Genomic DNA, 18,536 nt, shown 5'->3' on the forward strand with positions numbered 1-18,536 from the left:
GTGCAGCTCAGGGAGTCCAGGAAATACTGACCAGTACAGTTGGCTTCATCAGACCAGTCCCTGCAGTCGTTATCCCCATCGCACACCCAGGAGGAGCGGATGCACATGCCGGAGCTGCAGCTGTATTCGTCGCCCCGACACTGGTGCATTTCTGCAGGTGAGACCACAGACAAGGATGTGAGCACAAAAGCTTGCTCAGAATTCTGTCTCTGATGTCAGGGCTCCTGGTAGTTAGAGATGCACCCAATATCCCCATCATCACTGATAATCCAGAATTCATGGAGGAAGACTTAAACCAGGGTGGAAAATCATCAGGAATGGTGCCCAAGTATAGCTGGCCCTCTGGACCTGTAGGTTTTGCATCCATGGATTAAACCAACCATGCACCGTATATTTCCCAGGTAGCTGAGTGATAAAGAATCTGTCTGCCAAACAGGAGACTCACATTCAGGCCCTGGATTGGGAAGATGCCCTGGAGTAGGAAATGGCAACCCACTCTAGTATTCTTGCTGGGAAAAATCCCATGGACAGAGAAGCCTGGCAGGTACAGTCCATGGGGCCACAGAGTCAGACTCGATCTAGTGACTAAACAACAAACAACATCATTGGGTACTACATTATGATCCATGGTTGGGTGAATCTGTGGATGCAGAATCCGTGAATATGGAGGGCCAGCTATAGGACTTGAGCATCCATGGATTTCGGAACCTAAGGTGGGTCCTGGCACTGATGCCCTATGGATACCCAGGGACAACTGCAGTGCACTGTGAACGGGGCACAGGTGTGCTGAGATCCTGACACCTCACACTCAAGGCCTCTAGGCAACAAAGGTATTGTCCATTTTTCTTGGTCCACTTTACAAATGTTTTCTATGCTTCCTTGATGGGCAGAAGGTTGGGGAAGCAATGCTCTTGTTGCCCAGAAAGCCACAATGTCAGAAGACTTCTAGAGACAGAACCTGTGGTTTCAGAAAAGGAGTGATGAGAACCTCCAAAGTGCAGATCAGTGTCAGGTGCTCAGCTCAGGAAAAGCAAGTCCAGTGCTGAGCTCTCTGAACAGAGAGGCGGGGGACTTTCCATGAGCAAAGCTCCAGGGATGCTGGCTGGTGGGCTGTCTCGGGGAGGGTGGGGGCTGGAGGCAAATGAACCTGGGCAGCCTGACCAAGACAGGAAAGGCGCCTGTACTGGCAGAATCTTATGTAGACCCTGGGGACAGCAGCAACAGAGGACTTTCACACGGAACTGTAAAGAGTCCAGGAAAACGGGAGTAGCCAAGACGACTGGGGTCCCAGGGTGGCGGCCTCAGTAAGAGAGGCTGATGGTGAACTGGGGAAGCAGATATTCACGGGGACACAGTCTGGAGACTCTCAGAGAGGACCTGGATCTGAAGAGGGGATCACTGAGACCCCGAGATGGATTCAGGACGCACCAGCATGAATAGGCCACAAGCAGAGGCTCTGAGGGACAGACACTGTTTAATGGCCAAATGTGTGTCCAGTGACGGGCTGAGAGGACACCTGATAAATGGGTGACCACGTGGTGATTCCTCCGAGAGAGCAAAGCCGGCCACACACCTGTGCCCTCAGAGTGCCTAGGGGCCGAGGGAGGGATGAAGGGAAGAGTGTGAACCCCAAGGACTGTTTCCTGGAACTGTGTTTTACAAAGATGAAGGAAAACGATGTAATCACCCCCAAAAAAACTGCTCTGAAGGTTCCCCTTATTTCAGTCCTGGTGAATCAAACCCCTGCCCGTGGTGACGCGGGCCCCATCTGGAAGCACAGGCCCAGCTGAACTGGACCTGCCCCTGTGGACACACAGGGACCCCACGGGGCCTCACTGAGCCTTCATAGTGGTGGGGTCAGTGTCTGGGCCCCAGGCTGACTCCCCTCCAGGCTGAGACACTCTTGAGTATTGCACTGTGTTCCCTCCCACAATGGTCAGCAGCTACGGGCTTGGTACCAGAGCCCAGCAACTAAGACAGGCCTCCTAAAACTGACAGGAGAGCATTATGCAACAAGAAGGGCATACGAAACACGGTTCCAATTCCCTTTTCTGACACAAACTAACAGTGTTCTCCTGAATAAGCCCCCTAACCTCTGTGGATCGCTGCCATTTCACCTGGAAATCAAAGGAGTGAAGTAGAGAATCCCACCACTGCTTCAGTTCCAACACACTGTTTTCCTAAATAAAAATTTCCATCCAGAAAACAGGTGCTCAAATAATATCTATGCCATCTGCTGACTTCTAACAGGGTTTCCTGAATTACATGAGTTTAAAAAAAAAAGAATTCACAAAGGTATAGCTCTGGGTTTACAAGAGGCTCATCTCACAGCCACCCAGAAATGTGGGCTAAGGTTGTAGAGCCGTTAATAAACACCTGAATTCATTTAGGAACCTTCCTTACTCGTACACTCGTGTGCACAGAAGCACTGCAGAATGACGGGAGTTCTATCCCTTTATGAATGAATCACTCCTACCACGTGTATGGAGCTGGCCTTGCAAATGACGTCACAAATCCCACAATGATATTCAGAAACCCTCCCTTTCCATCCCTCCCCATGAGCAAGAGTGCTGCCCCTTCTGAACATCATGCCCCCTTACCACAGTGACTTTCATCGCTGTTGTCGCCACAGTCATCCTCAAGGTCACACTTGTAGGAGAGGGGGATACAGGTCCCAGACTCATGGCAGCGGAACTGGGTGTCCAGGTCACAGACAGTGGTTGCTAAGATGGGAAAGAGAGACATCAGGCTCATTCGATCCAATCAGCTCCCCCTAAGACATCCCACTGGAAAGTGATGGAAGCAGGTTTTCATTGTAATATCAATTTCAACAAGAGAATTGAAACCTCAATGTACAGAAAAACTTAACTGTGTGATAGCCTGAAATTTACAGCCAAGGGACATAAAGGCCTATCCTTCCGTGGACGGCTTCCAGATGCCAACGGGGCTGGGGAAAGTGAGAAGCCGTCGTCTAGCTGGGAGATGGTGTGATGTACTCGATAAGCCCCTAGGACCACCCCCACAGATGTGATGGTGTCGTTCTAAATAACTAGCAGATATACCATTATCTGGAAAACTACCATTAGGAAGCCCACTTTGACCCACAAAGCTGGCCCCTCACCACACAGATGACAGAGGGAGGGTGGAGAGAAAGCCCTATAGCAGGAGCAGGGGCCCTGCAGTCAGGCGGGACCGGTTTCAAATCACGGCTCTATTTCTTCCTTCAGAAATTAATCTTAACCTCCCTGAGCCTCAGTTTCCTCCGCAGGAAAAGGAAGATAAGGTAAAGTGAGCAGGCGCTTGTGATGACAAACACAATGACCAGAGATTCGGATTAATTCTACCACCCACAATTCACTCTACCCAACTCCTCTGGGCCTCCGTTCCTGCTACTGTGAAATGGGGACAATACCTACCCTCCTGGCATTACTATGAAAGTCAATGAGCAAACAACTTTTGGACCAGTGCCCATCATGAGGATGAAATACTATGGGCTCCAAACAAATGTAACTTCTCTTCCCATCCATCCTCATGCCCTTCTGCTCAGAATGTGAACATAATTTCTCCCTCTTCTCAATAGAAATGATCCAGATTTAGACATAAGCTATAGAACCTTGCAGAAAAGGCTTCAGGAAAGAAAGCTGCTCCCAGGAATAGAACAGAATCCTGCAAAGAAAGTGGGGGTGGGGTGCCAGGAAGTGAGAAGCGGGTGGCAAGCCCACAATCAGACGTCCCTGACAGCTCTTATTTGAGGCTCCATTTCTTCTCCATAATTGAGCTCATGGTGGGAGGCAGGGGATGAATGCAAAAATGACAAGACTGCAGGGGGTTTACGTCAAAACCCCCAGCGACTGACAACCACCCAGGGCAGGAGCCTGCCAAAGAGGAAAGGGGATCTGCCGACAGAATTCCTCCCACACCTGCCTCTATCTCCATGCCTTTCCTCTTCCCTGGCAGCTGAAGTCGGGGGGGCCTCACTTAACTTCCAGACTGCGCTGCCCAGCCATGGCCTGGCCCCTCCTGTAGGCCTGCCTGGACCAGCATGCCTCTCATCTCCTCCTCCCACCTCCTCGTTGATGACAGAGACCCTCAGGAAGGCTCAGACAGGCACTACTCTCCTAGCTCCCAGGCTCCACATTTCATCCCCTGCATCCCTCACCTCCACCACATCTGACTAGTTGGGACCCGAGCACATGGAATCATGAGAAAGCAGAGCAGAACTGATGCTTTCAAACTGTGGTGCTGGGAAGACTCGTGAGAGTCCCTTTGACTGCAAGGAGATCAAACCAATCCATCCTAAAGGGAATCAACCCTGAATATTCATTGGAAGGACTGATGCTGAGGCTGAAGCTCCAATACTTTGGCCACCTGATGCCAACAGCTGATTCACTGGAAAAGACCCTGATGCTGGGAAAGACTGGAGCCGGGAGAAGAAGGGGATGACAGAGGACAAGATGGTTGGATGGCACCATCGACTCAATGGACATGAGTCTGAGCAAGCTCCAGGTGACAGTGAAGGACAGGAAGGCCTGGCGTGCTGCAGCCCATGGGGCTGCAAAGAGTCAGACATGACTGAGTGACTGAACAACAAGAGCAGAAAGCAAGTCTCGGGATCTTGGGAGGGTCAATTACAGCTGACATTTGCACCAAACCAGGAGGAGGGCAGAGCTGGCTTCAAAATGCAGCCCAAGGAGAAGCTTAAAGTCTTCAGGGAAACCTGCGAGCTCAGGGGCTAGCAGGGAGGAGATGGAGGGAAACTTCCTAGCAAAACAGTGAACCAACATGCAAGCCCACCACGTGCATCTAGTGGAAACCACAGCCCAGGGACCCAAGAGGAACTCCTTGCCAGTGGACATGAGGCCATTCAATCCATAGCTCTTTGCTTCCACTATGTCTCATCACATCTGGTCAATTTTCTTGCAACGTGTTAATTCTAAGACGTGTCTCCTTGCCCACTCTGTTCCATAACAAACTCCTCTCCAGTATCTGCTCTAACGATGTTAACATTAACTAATGTTTTCAAGGAGCTTTGGCTATTTCCTCACAAATATCACACCTTCCTGAGACCCTGGTCAGTAGAGGAGGTTTGATGAATGCGCCTTTGGCAGAAAAAAAGAATACACAGAAAGGCTACCGCTCTCGCAATAAATTAGATTTTTATCTAATACCCCTCTCCCTGGGGATGAAAGGCAGCCTCTGAAGCCAAGCAAAAATGATTAAGGAAGGTTTGGTAATAACCTACACACTAGAAAAGGCAGTTCATGGGATTGCAGGGCCCAAGTGAACTGAACAAGTTGACTGCTTCTAAAGTGGCTTTCTGGAAGGAGCAGCATGGGAACTGGCCCAGGCTCTTCAGATAACTGGCAAAATAACACCCACCAGAGGCAAGGTGGGTACGAGACAGGACCCAGCCATTAATCTGTGCTTACAACACAAAATGATAAATAAGCTTACAGATTTCCAAAGGCAAAATATTTAAAAGAGAAGGCTTTAGATGGGTGTCTGGCTTCCCTGCTCTGGCCTTTCTCCCATCTCATTCATTCTGCCCACATCTTATCTTTCCAAAGACAAAGTCTAAGCCTGTCATTTTAAGGGATGCAAGCTGTTCTTTTCATAAAATTCAAAGGTCTCATGCACCCGTTCACCCTCCTACTTGCCCCCACGGTTCCCACCTGAGTTCTTCATGACCCATGCCACTTTTCTGCCCACACCACACACACCAACCTCGGGGCTTTCGTCCATGCGAATGCCTTGTCTGGAACTTTCCTCCCTCTACCTCTGCCTGGTCCCCTCTGCCCGCTTCTCCTGGGACCCCTCCCAAGGTCTGAGCTGGGTGCCACTCTTAAGGCTTGTTAAGGTGCGTGGTGCTGCCCCATTACAGGACCCACGGCTCACATGTGCTTGGTTGGGTACTTCCCTGACCACCCCCCTTCAGACTGTAAACTCTTGTGTCCACTTTAGTCACCAGTTTATCTCCAAGCCCAGCACAGAGCCTGGAACACCAGGGTCCTCAATAAACACCTGTTGAGTGAACAGGTCAACACGCTACCGACTGACACCTCCTTAGGAGATGATGTCAAAGCCACTAAAAATGAACTGAAGGAAAGATGGCCAAATCTGCAGTAAACAGAGTATCCACTATAAGTAGTTATTTTTGTCCTGAACTCTGCTAAACAGGATTACATACTTTAATAGTTAGACCTGAGAAATTCCATATTCCAAAGACAACACCTACACACATACAAACCAACGTTCCCACATCGCAGGCCAAACCTGGCATCACTACTCAGCTTGAATAACCTCTCCTGAGCCTGGCAGGCAGTTGGCATCCCCTGATTAGAGGTAACAAGGGAAAACTTGTTCCCCATCCCTGAAAAGGCTGAACATTGAATTTAAATTCAAGGGCTATCACCCGGTCACCTGTCTCAGGTCACCAGCTCTGTCTCCAGGGAAGGGCCACAGTCAGAGCCCAGACAGCCTGTCTCCCAAACCAGCTCGGTTTCAACCATGCGAGGCTTATTTGTAAATCTCTTGTAATGAGTACCTAGCTTACTTATGGGGGTTTGCTTTTAAATAATATATATCTAATGTGCTCACGTGTGTGCTCAGTCCTTCACTTGTGTATGACTCTTGTGCGACCCCATGGACTGTAGCCTGCCAGGCTCCTCTGTCCATGGGATTTCCCAGGCAAGAACACTGGAGTGGGCTGCCATTTCCTCCTGCAGAGGATCTTCCCAACCCAGACACTGAATCCGCGTCTCCTACATTGGCAGGCAGATTCTTCACTACTGAGCCACCTGCAAAGTGCACATATGTAATAGGGTATGGAAGTATGTTTTCTCTAGCCACTTAAATGGGCATCATTGATCATGGGGGCCCTACACTCCAGGCCCCGCCCAGGAGGTGCGGACTGGCTGACTATACCAGGAAATGCCTATCCTCCCAAAACTCTGCCAAGCAGGGACTCACGGCAGTTTCTCTCGTCGCTCATGTCTCCGCAGTCATTGTCAAAATCACACCACCAGATGCTGTTGATACACTTCCCGTTGTTGCACCGATACTGGTTGCGGAGACAGGTGTTCTCTGGCCATGGAGGGAGGCAGAGGAGAAAGTGAAACCAACATCATTCTTCCTGCTGGACCATAAGACTTTCTGTTCTGAGTTTCCATTCATCTTCCTCAAATAACATGCCTCAAACAGCAATGGGGAAGGGGGATGTTTTGCACAGGGGCCCGCAGGGAAACCAGCATCCAAGGAGACCTCCTCCTCTCCTCTTTTAATTAAAATTGGAGGAGGAGAGGCCTCTAGAAGCAGCAGAGGGGGTTACAATGGTGAAAAAGGAGAGTGATGGTGTCAGGTGGATCTAGCAGGTAGAAACATATAAACACCATAAAATACTAATTCCAGGGGCTTTCTTGGCCACTCAGTGGCTAACACTTTGCATTTCCAGTGGTTAATACTTTGCAGGGGGTGTGGATTCAATCCCCAGTCTATGATCCTACATGCCACAGCCAAAAAAGAAAAAAAAAAAAAATTACTAACTCCACAAGGAATTCTTTAAGCGACTGTGTAGCTATTGAAGAGAAGTGAAGTGAAAGTTGCTCAGTCATGTCCGATTCTTTGTGACCCCATGGACATCCATGGGAATCTCTAGGCCAGAATACTGGAGTGGGTAACCTTTCCCTTAGGGGATCTTCACAACCCAGGGATTGAACCCAGGTCTCCAGCATAGCAGGCAAATTCCTTACCAGCTGAGCCACAAGGGAAGCCTATGTAGCCATTATCCAAATATACAAATTCAATATATCTATACCTAGATAGTTTAGACAAACTATGGTCATATATATTCATGTGTGTTCTATTTAACAACCAGGAGGATTATGGAGATTTGCTTTACATATTTTTGAGGATTTTTTCCTACCCCATGACTCCTTCAAAGTGAGCAGTTATAATTCTTCACACAGGAAAAAAAAAAATGCACTGTTCAGTCAACTGGGTTAAGAACACGTGATGACTGGCCTCCTGTCTGGATTAAGTAAAGGCTTTCTGACAGGGATACAGAAAGGCTCTTTTCTCCTCCTTCTGGAATTCAGTGTTAACCCCATTTCTTCCCAAACAACTTTAAGGCTCTGGTCATCACCAGAGCCTGAAAGAGTGCCCCTGTGTCTTAGACAAAAAGGTTCATCTTTTTTCCATCTGTATTTCTTAAGAGGGCCCAGAAGGCCACTTTGCAGTTTTTGCTTCCCTGGATTTTAAGGCTGCTGTGAGAGGGTAAGTTATGATTACAAAGCAAATATAAGCTTGAGAATAAGGAAAGGTAGGAATCCAGGCCATGTTCATCAACAGGATACTTTGTGGCAAGGCCCCTCCAGGGGCTCACCTCCTGGAAAGAAATGTGAGGCTGGGGACTGGGGAAATGGTAAAAGGAAAAACTAGACAGGGAAGAAAGATGTAACAGGTATTCAGGGTGACATGTTAGAATCTGTGTGTTCAGATTCCAAGAGGGTTGGGGTGAGGCTGCTGCAGACATCTGGCTGCGGTTTAAGAGGAAAGACTCTTAAGTGCTGTGCAAAACTGATCAGAAAGTTCTGGTGTTGCTAGGCTGGGCAGGGAGGGGGAACTGCTGGATGAGACGAGGTGAGCTTTGCAGGAGTCCTTTGCTGAAGACAGGGTGGTCCAACTGTACCCTGCACCCTTTTAGAAGAGGAGCTGGGAATGATTGGTGTGGGGTGGATGGGGAGAGGAAGAGGCAGAAAAAGAAAAGAAAGGTGCACTCACAGGAAGGTCTGCATCCCCCGACATTTAACCCAAAAGCAACTCATCTTTAAAAAAACAGCGTAGGCCTGCTCTGGATGGGGACTGAGGGACCACAGGCCTTGGAAAGTGAACTAGGATGCCCGTGTCTAGAGGGTTTTATTGTCTATCTTGGGCATTTTCTTTTTTTTTTTTTTTCTTCCATTTATTTTTATTAGTTGGAGGCTAATTACTTTACATCATTACAGTAGTTTTTGTCATACATTGAAATGAATTAGCCATGGATTTACAAGTATTCCCCATCCCAGTCCCCCCTCCCACCTCCCTCTCCACCCGATCCCTCTGGGTCTTCCCAGTGCACCAGGCCCGAGCACTTGTCTCATGCACCCAACCTGGGCTGGTGATCTGTTTCACCCTAGATAATATACATGTTTCAATGCTGTTCTCTTGAAATATCCCACCCTCGCCTTCTCCCAGAGTCCACAAGTCAGTTCTATACATCTGAGTCTCTTTTTCTGTTTTGCATATAGGGTTATCGTTACCATCTTTCTAAATTCCATATATATAAAGACCATTACAGTATACTATCTTGGGCATTTTCAATAACCCCAAACACGAGTGCATCAAGGACACATCGAAGGGGGAGGATGGGCAGAAAAGGAAGACGGGGACGCACCTTCTTTGACACACGTGTGGTTCTTCAGCTGGTAGCCGTGAGGGCACTCGCACATCAGGTCCCCGGACGGGAGGACACTGCTGGACACGCCGTCTGGACACCGGCAGCTCCTGCTGCCGTCGGCCTTGGGCAGGCACAGCAGGCTGCAAGGCCGGGATGCACAGGCGTTGCTTCCTAGAGAGGAGACAGGTGGCAGCGGCCAGATTAGCAGACACCAGGGGGTGCCAAACGCAGGCCTGAGACCCGGGGAATCCTTTTGCAGACTCACAGACCATACGATAAGCTCAGGAAGAGAAAGGTGAAGTGGCGAGCATGAGGGGGCCCCAGCTGGATCGGATGGCCCCAGAACCAAGCCCACTGGGAATCTGGATGGAGGACGTTGGGACACCACAAGGTAGGCGGGGAGCTGCAGGGGGGAGGAGGGTCATCGCCTGGGGGGTGTCTCAGGGAACACAAGGCAAAAACCTGTGCCAGTCAGAGGCAGGCAGGTAAGATCAGTCTGCAGCATCAGGAGGATGAAGCCGACTTAGGAAGAGAAGAAAGGATGACACCGGTACCCGGGGTGCGGGAGTTGTGGGGCTCGGCCAGGCCCGGCCCCAGTCCCCATCAGCACACCTGTGCCTCCTATCTTGGGTTCCTTCCCATCTCCCTTCATTCTTTCCATAGCACTTTTAGCGTGAGTGTTTTTCCGTGCCTTGTGACCCAAAAGCCCCTAACTAGAACATAATGACAGGCCCCAGACAGAAAATCTGAGACTGCCTCCTTGATTCCTTTGTGCTGTCGGAGCACAGCCGCCGAGCTCAACGAGGAACCGACCAGACGCCCGTCAGGCAACAAATCCACGAGCAACGGGCCCACAGAAGGACCGAATAATGCTGATCTAGCCCACTGTTTCCAATCTTTTCTGTGGTTCAGCTTCCTAAAGAGAATGCCAGCTAGAGTCCATACGATCCTCCACGGCACTCTCGAGAGAGAACACTTCTGGATGCACAGTGACGGAAGTGTTTTCTATCCCCCTCATCCTTCAGAGAAGGAGACAGAGGAGTCCCAACAGAGGAAACCATTTCCTCACAGCCGAACATGTGATACAATGATCAAGCAATGTGAAAGTCACGTAAACTAAGAAATGTGCATTTTCCTTTTTGCCTGTGACTACTCATAATCAAAACTAAATAGGGGCTTCCCTGGTGGCTCAGTAGTTAAGAATCCCACCAGGAAGATCCCACATTGTTACGGAGAGACTAAGATCCACGTGCCACAACTACCACAGCCCCCACGCCTAGAGCCTGCACTCCTCAACACGAGAAGCCGCCTGAACGAGAAGCCCACTCACCACAACTAGAGAAAAGCCCAGTAAACAACAAAGACCCATGTATGCTAAGTAGCTTCCGTCGTGTCTGACTCTCTGTGAGACCATGGACTAAAGCCTGCCAGGCTCCTCTGTCCATGGGATTCCCCAGGGAAGAATACTGGAGTGAATTGCCGTTTCCTCCTCCAAGGGATCTTCCCAACTCAGGGATTGAACCCGTGTCTCTTATTTATGTCTCCTGCGCTGGCAGCCATGTGTCTTCCCCACTAGCGCCACCTGGAAGGCCAACAAACACCCAGCACAGCCAAAAATTAATAAATAGTTTTTTTTTTAATTGGGGAAAATAAATGTAAACGCTTGGGTAAAACTCAGCTGATAAAGATTCTTCAGTTGTGCCCTCTCAGGGACAGAGGACCCCACGAAAATCAAATCTAAGTAATCTGTTTCCAGCCAGCCAAAGTTTAACCTACGCCATCCTGGCCTGCAGGTTGGGAAACAGGGTTCATTTGTGACAATTGGTAATAAGACGAGTGACGACATACTCATAAGCCGCAAATGTGTTGGCATCTCCTCGGTGTTTAACTGGTGTAAACTATACATAAAAAATAAAATTCCTCATGATACAGCAACAGTGTTGCTTTAATGCTAAGGATCCAAGAGCACAAGGCATTACCAAGTGGATAAAACACACACAACCAGAGGGAGATCTGTTTGATGAAACATTCAAAGGGGTCTGCAACAGACTCCATCAACCCACGGGCGGGACCAACACAGTGAATAACCTGCTGATGGAAGCAGAAATGCCAGGAACCAGCTCCCTCTCATCTGTTCCGTGGGCAGATGCCCATCCCTTTATCTCAAATGCACCTGCCGTGGGCTGCAGGAGGGAATGCCGAGCTGCCAGTAACAAAAACAACCCCATCTGGGGCTCTGGAACATGTTCTTTGTCTTCAAAGGACACCATGTCATTCGACGTTCCAAGAAATTGAACAATAATAGAATATTTAACAAATACTCATCGACAGGAGTATTTTCACATGGACTCCGTGAAATAGCATCAGTGATATTTTCACATGCAGGGTTAAGTGTTTCCACCCAAAGAAGGAAACTGAAAGTACAGAACCCAAAGGGAGCTGGAGTATTCCTGGAGACTGGCCCCCACAGGCATGAATGAAACTGTAATCTGAGGGGCACGGCCAGGAACAAACCCCAAACCAGGCAACCAAGTCACTGATCCTAAAGGAGTAGGCAGGGCAGGCACGTGTGGGTAGGTCCAGAGCCATGGCACAGGACTTCCCTGGTGGGCCAGTGGCTAAGACTCTGCACTCCTAATGCACAGGGCCCGGGTTCGATCCCTGGTCAGAGAACTAGATCCCACATGCTGCAACTAAACACCCTGCGAGCTGCAACTAAGACCTGGGACAGCCACATGAATGAATGAAGAAATAAACAAATATATATCTATTTTTTAAATAAACACACAAAGCCACAGTACAGAAAATGGGGGCACTAATCACAGAGAACCTGGGAGAACATGAAGGAAGATGAGGCAGAGTTCCATCAGAACACAGCCAAAGACCCCTTCCCTAAGACACCACAGTCTCGTGTGGGTCAGGTGGGTCGTTTGAAGACTGGACAGCTGACAGCCTCCGTCTCCAAAGACGTCCCTCTCGAAGACCAAACGTTTAGCCTCGAGAGGCCTTCACTGGACATACCCAGGACATTTACAGATTTCCTCTTTGGAAAATTCCTCCAGAACCCTCTGAGGAGCCAACACTGCTATTATCTGGCTTAACCATCCACACACTCGACAATATCAAAATCAGATCCACCCCGTATGGTAAACAGTTACCCTCATGATAGATATTGAAAACTATGTGTTTACTGCAGGCTCTGAAGGAACATTCCAAGAACTCCAAAACAGTTTAACCCATTGCAGCATCAACTTAATACACCAGTAGCCCTGCTGAGAAAGTTGTTTAAAGAAAAGTACACTCTCTATGAAGAGTAAATTCCAGGAACACTGTGTAACAAACAACCAGGTATGAAGACAAAAAAAAGCACCTGTTTATAACTAAATATTCTAAACTGACAAACACTGCAAGTGAACAAAATTCTCATCATCCTAAACAAGAATCCACTAAAACCTACGACTGCTAAATAACTGTCGTACACCAGGGCACTGCTAATCCAACAACAGGTGAGAGGTGGAACAGAGCCTGGTGGTTTCTTGGAAGTTCAAGCTCTGAAGTCAACTAGCTGCTGCTGCTGCTAAGTCACTTCAGTCGTGTCCGACTCTGTACGACCCTATAGACGGCAGCCCAGCAGGCTCCCCCGTCCCTGGAATTCTCCAGGCAAGAACAATGGAGTGGGTTGCCATTTCCTTCCCCAGCACATGAAAGTGAAAAGTGAAAGTGAAGTAGCTCAGTCATGTCCAACTCTTAGCAACCCCAGGGACTGCAGCCTACCAGGCTCTTCCATCCATGGGATTTTCCAGGCAAGAGTACTGGAGTGGGGTGCCATTGCCTTCTCCGGAAGTCAACTAGGCCATGGTTCAAATTCTCACCACTAACTAAATGTGTGATGGAGAGAAGTTACTGAACCTGATTTCTGGGTTCTCATCTGTAAAATGGAACTATTAATAATACACATAGACTTGGGGGAAACTGTTAAATCATGAAGACTCTGATGTGACCCCATGGACTGAAGCCTGCCAGGCTCCTCTGTCCAAAGGATTTCCCAGGCAAGAATACTGGAGCGGGTTGCCATTTCCTTCTCCAACCTGAGGTTATGCAAGCCCACTAAGGAAATCAGTGTGGTGCTTATGACACAGCAAAATCCCTTAGAGTAAATGTCCCTTATCACTGCTGTTATTACCTTACACATGGCTTGTTACAAAGTCCCCGTTGTGTCAGGAGCAGACAACAGAGGTAATAAAGCTTACCTGGCACTGGGGATTGCCAATACTGTCATAAATTTTCAACACTCTCAAAGTCCAACGGAGCAGGCAGGATGGAGCAAACAAGTTCACGGTCAAGAGGCACCCACTGCAAACAGGCAGTGCTGGCAACCAGAGGCCACTGCAAACACTTTAACTCATACAGGCCTGAGAGATGACAAACATGCTTCCCTGGCCTTGCATCTGTGGGCAGGGGGTCCCCCAGAGGCAGGAGACAGGCCAGTATTTCCCCTTTATGTCTTATTTAAATTAGCCAGAGTAGCCTCCAGGTCACAGGGGCGACAGCATAGCAGCTGGGATGAAGTGACCAGCCAAGACTGTGGGTGGGAAACCAGGGTTCTCCGGTCCATCTGAACACAGAGTTGCAAAATCTGAGGCCGTGTGCTCAGCCAACAGGTGCTCACAGGCACATGTCAAAACACAGACCTGCTCTTCCAGATGGGGAGGTAACCTGGAGAAATGTTGATTGTTCCCTCGGCTTGCTGGCGGGTCGGATCAGTCGGGGTGGGTGTCCTCTGTCAAAAGCCCTGAGGTTGCAACCACTAGAGCTAGAAAGCAGGATTCCTCTCTCCCTATCTCATTTATTTCTTTTGTATTTTTTTTTTTTTGTCTTTCTCCCTATTTCAAAACAGGCACCTCCTCTAGGAAAGAATGTGACTTCTTCGTTTTACAGCAGAACTGGAACAAAAAACCTAGCTCCTAAATAACAGAGGGGCCTTTGGGAAAGCTAATTCATATGTGAGATTCCATTCCCTAATCGAGAAACCAGGATCATAATACCAGCCCTGCCCACCTCACAGGTCAGCTGCGAAGGCACAACAATAATACAAACTTCCATCTCTAGGATTCTTTATAGTTTTCTAAGTATGTTCTCATGCTCCCCTCTACAGTCCCAAAAGCACAGCAGTGATATCTATAACCGTATTACTTCCCCTGAGAGTCAATTTTCTCTTAGCACGGGGCCAGCCAAAAACCACAAGACAACATCAACGTTCTAGTTCAAAACAGGAAACTTAGCAGTCTATCAATAAAGGGCCGTCAGCAGACCCAGGATGCTACTGAGTCCTGCTGAAATAAAGAAGGTTCTTCTTAAAGGGACTATTCTTCTGGGTTGGGGTGGGGGAGCGGGCAGGGGCCCTGATCCCTCTCCTCCATAATTAATAGTGTGACTGGAAGATCAACAAAGGGAACGGGCAATGAAGAAGGAAGAAGGCGTCCTACTGAATGGTCTCAGAGCCTAGGACAGCCAGGCAGAGCCTGGCAGCAGGTCTTAAAGCCTCACCCCATCATCTTTCAGACACTCAGACATTCTCTACAGCCCCTGGTAAGGCTTCCCTGGCCCCTATCCCTTCTTCTTCCAGCAACTATGAAGTGAGCAGCGACTGACTACTGGGCACTGGTAAGATTACTGAGCAAAAAAAAAAAGAAGAACCTCCTTCTTCATGGGGTTGAGAGTTTCATGGTGAGGACAAGAAATAAGTCATCCTGTAACTAGACTCTGCCATGCAAGAGAAGCAGGTTTCAATGAGTGATCCGTCATCTGAGGGACCAGAGAAGACCGGACTCCTATCGGAAACCAGCAACTGGCTGTGCACCGGCACAGCATGCTCCCTGTCCGGGTGCCAAATGGGGATGCAGCGCACGCTGGGCCTCTCGGGCAGCAAGAGAAGCCACACCGCCCAGCGTCAGGGGCCAGAGGCAGGAGGAGGGTGTAATTACCCAGCAAACACCAGCGTTCCAGGCAAGCAAAGACACGCTGTCTTCCAGCTGTTTGTGTATCATTAGAAAATAAATTAAGATGTCATTAGGAAGAAATTAAATAATGTGCATGTTGTCATGACAACAAAGACACAGGCTGCCAGATCCTGCTTCAGCAGGGATTGCCCACACCCAGCCCCTTTCGAGAGATCAACGCGACAGAGATGGAAGAGGGCATGCTGCCTTACCAGTTGTCTTGCCCCGGTAGAAAATCTTCAAGTCCATGGGCCCTGTAAGCCGGCTCGCCAGAATGGCCATGTCGGACCCGCTGTACTTGGAAGCTCGGAAGATGCTGAGCTGTGACCAGTCATCCCAGTAAATCTCATTCTAAAAAGAAAACCTTCACTCGTTAGCCAGCTCTTCTTTCACTCAGAACCCGCATTGAGAACAAGAACTCCACTGTGGAGTGGACACCTAACATTCACTGGATGAATGATCAGCGTGAGCAAGATGACAGTTAAAGGCAGGAATCAGTGCTTTTATCCAAACCTCACCAAATATCCACATTGAAGGAACCGCCTCAAAGAATCTATCCAATGAGCATTCAGGTGTGACCATAAGCTCAACCCTTGAGTTCAAAATCTGAAGAACCACTTTATGTTGCAAGGTTGAAGCACAAGTGACAAGGCCCCCAGGAGGCAGGGTGGGGCTCATCTCAAGACAATAGGGAATGAAGAGAGCAATCCTCACAGCAGACCACAAGTCAGAGCCAATCAGGAGGCTACCAACACTGAATGGCAAGCCATTTTCATCAGATGCAACCTTGAATTTCAATCTTCTGACATGAGAATGATAAGCACCCTGGATCCCTGGCAGCTGGGTCTGGAATCGCTCTCTAGGGGCCGAAAGAAACTGCCTCCAATTCAGAAACGAGCTGATTTTCTACAAGTTCGATAAGCATCTCAGTAAAAACCCACAGACAGCAGGCTCTTTGCCTCAGTCTGCTCCCCGCCTACATAAACAGGTTGCCCAATGCTGGGAACAGGTGAGGTCCCACCTTAAAGACAGCAATAGCGTAGGGGTGCGGGAGGTTGTCCAGGATGACGGAACGCTGCTGGCCGCTGAAAGTGATCCGCTCAATGCAGTCCAGGTAGGCATCCGTCCAGTAGATCCACTGCTCGTCCACGGCGATGCCGTTGGGCCACTTCACATCCTCTGATACAAGGCGGTAGGCAGCTGAACCATCCATGTTGCTCCGGTAAATGCCAGGCCTCAGGTCCCCCCAGTCGGTCCAGAACATCACCCTGGGCGAAACCAGGGAAAAACACACATCCCATCAGAACGGGGGGTGTGCATGCTCAGTTGCTCAGTCATGTCTGACTCTTTGAGACCCCATGGACGACAGCCTACCAGGCTCCTCTGTCCATGGGATTCTCCAGGCAAGAATACTGGAGTGGGTTGCCACGCCCTCCTCCAGGGGATCTTCCCAACCCAGGGATGGAACCTGCATCGGCTACACTGCAGGCAGATTGTTTACCGCTGAGCCATTGGGGAAAGAATGGGTAGACGGATGCTCAAATACTCCTCCAAAGTGGCAAGCATTCGGCCAGTTAGTTCAGCCTTGATGCTGCAATCTCTCATTATACTACTTAAAGCCAGTTAACTACCTGACCCAGAGATTCTTCTACTGGAATTTATCTATGGGTAGAATCAAGTTATGCAAAGAGAGTGTACAAAAATGTTCATCATCAGCAATGTTCACATTTGTTGTTGTTTAGCCATTAAATTGTGTCAAACTCTTTGCAACCCCATAGACAGTAGCCCACCACGCTTCTCTGTCCATGGGACTTTTCAGCCAAGAATACTGGAGTAGGTTGCCATTTCCTTCTCCAGGGAATCTTCCTGACCCAGGGATCAAGCCCAGGTCTCCTGAATTGCAGGCAGATTCTTTACCACTGAGTCACCTGGGAAGCCCATTGTTCACACTAGCAAAATATATACATATACAGGTAGGAGTGCATACAAATATATATATTTAAGTGTGTGTGTGTGTGTGTATGTATACACAAAAATGTCAATCTGTAAAGTGTTACATTATGGTACATACAAAAGAACAGTAAAATGTCTAAAGACCTACATGCGTTCAGATTAAAAAATCTTCCAACCATATTAATATTTTTAAAACATGCAGAATAATAAATATCCTATGATCCTCCTTGATGCATGTGTGTGCATGTGTGTGTCTGTGTGTTAAAGGGTGTACACCTGTACATGGGCAAAAATAAATTCTGAATGAGACACAAGAAACTATTAACCATGATTACCTCTAGAAAATGTGAAAGCGAAAAGAAGAAACAAATATTTTTCATTTCATAAATTTCTACTTTCTTTTAATATTTTTAACCAAGTGCATATATCACTTTCAGAGTTTTCTTTTAAAAACTGATCTCTCAATCATAAATGCTAGAAAGCCTAATCCAGAATTTCCCTTTTTAGGTATGTTTCCTTAAGTTAGCAATAAATTAATAAGAAGCACCTCTGCCTTTCCCACTTTTCAGTTTGCATATAAACTGCTGGTAAGAAAATACAGGCTGGGGGCAGGAAAAAGAAGGAATGGTTTAAATATTTGTATCACATGCGAAACTCAAGATAAAGCCTCCTTACAATATTCAAGCAGGGCTGACTATGTCCAGAGAGACTTTAAATATTACTTTCTGCTAGGGAAACACCCCACAGCTGCAAGACATCTGGGCACCTAAAAAGACTGCGATGCTTGCTAACAGAAAGGGGATGGAGTTTGCTGCCCAGGAGGACTAAGCTACAGATCCAAGACTTGCAGGTCCTAGATTACTTCAACCACAATGATCAGAAACAAGCTTTTGTCCAGCAGTTTGCATTTCCAGGAGACTCTGTGGCAGCCCTGGACCCACACAAATCCTCTCTGGGACCACACTTACCCATCTTGCGGCACGAGGACCAGAGCCCTGGGTCGATCAACCACAGAAGCATTGACAATGGTGAGGCGGAAGTCACCGTCTGGATGCCCCACCTGACAAATAAAGGAGGGGGAAAGGCTAAGAGGGGTCTGAGCTCCTTATAAAGCCCATGCTGCAAACTTTCCTTCTTGGGTCCCGCCTACG

At 48.5% G+C, this 18,536-nt stretch overlaps 1 protein-coding gene across 2 annotated transcripts in view; it reads right to left on the bottom strand.

Annotated features, from left to right (window-relative positions):
• The window catches only part of SORL1 (sortilin related receptor 1), a 159,450-nt gene that overhangs the window by 50,056 nt on the left and 90,858 nt on the right, over positions 1-18,536 (bottom strand). For both annotated transcript variants that reach the window (XM_070473463.1, XM_070473464.1), the window contains exons 19-25: positions 18,354-18,445; positions 16,454-16,700; positions 15,645-15,783; positions 9,431-9,604; positions 6,970-7,083; positions 2,601-2,723; positions 32-151 (exon numbers count right to left, since the gene is read on the bottom strand). In XM_070473463.1, the coding sequence (XP_070329564.1) occupies positions 32-151; positions 2,601-2,723; positions 6,970-7,083; positions 9,431-9,604; positions 15,645-15,783; positions 16,454-16,700; positions 18,354-18,445 (1,009 nt within the window). The remainder of the gene's footprint in view (positions 1-31; positions 152-2,600; positions 2,724-6,969; positions 7,084-9,430; positions 9,605-15,644; positions 15,784-16,453; positions 16,701-18,353; positions 18,446-18,536) is intronic.

The sequence above is a fragment of the Odocoileus virginianus genome, chromosome 10 (assembly GCF_023699985.2).
Source record: "Odocoileus virginianus isolate 20LAN1187 ecotype Illinois chromosome 10, Ovbor_1.2, whole genome shotgun sequence".
NCBI classification, from domain to species: Eukaryota; Metazoa; Chordata; class Mammalia; order Artiodactyla; family Cervidae; genus Odocoileus; species Odocoileus virginianus.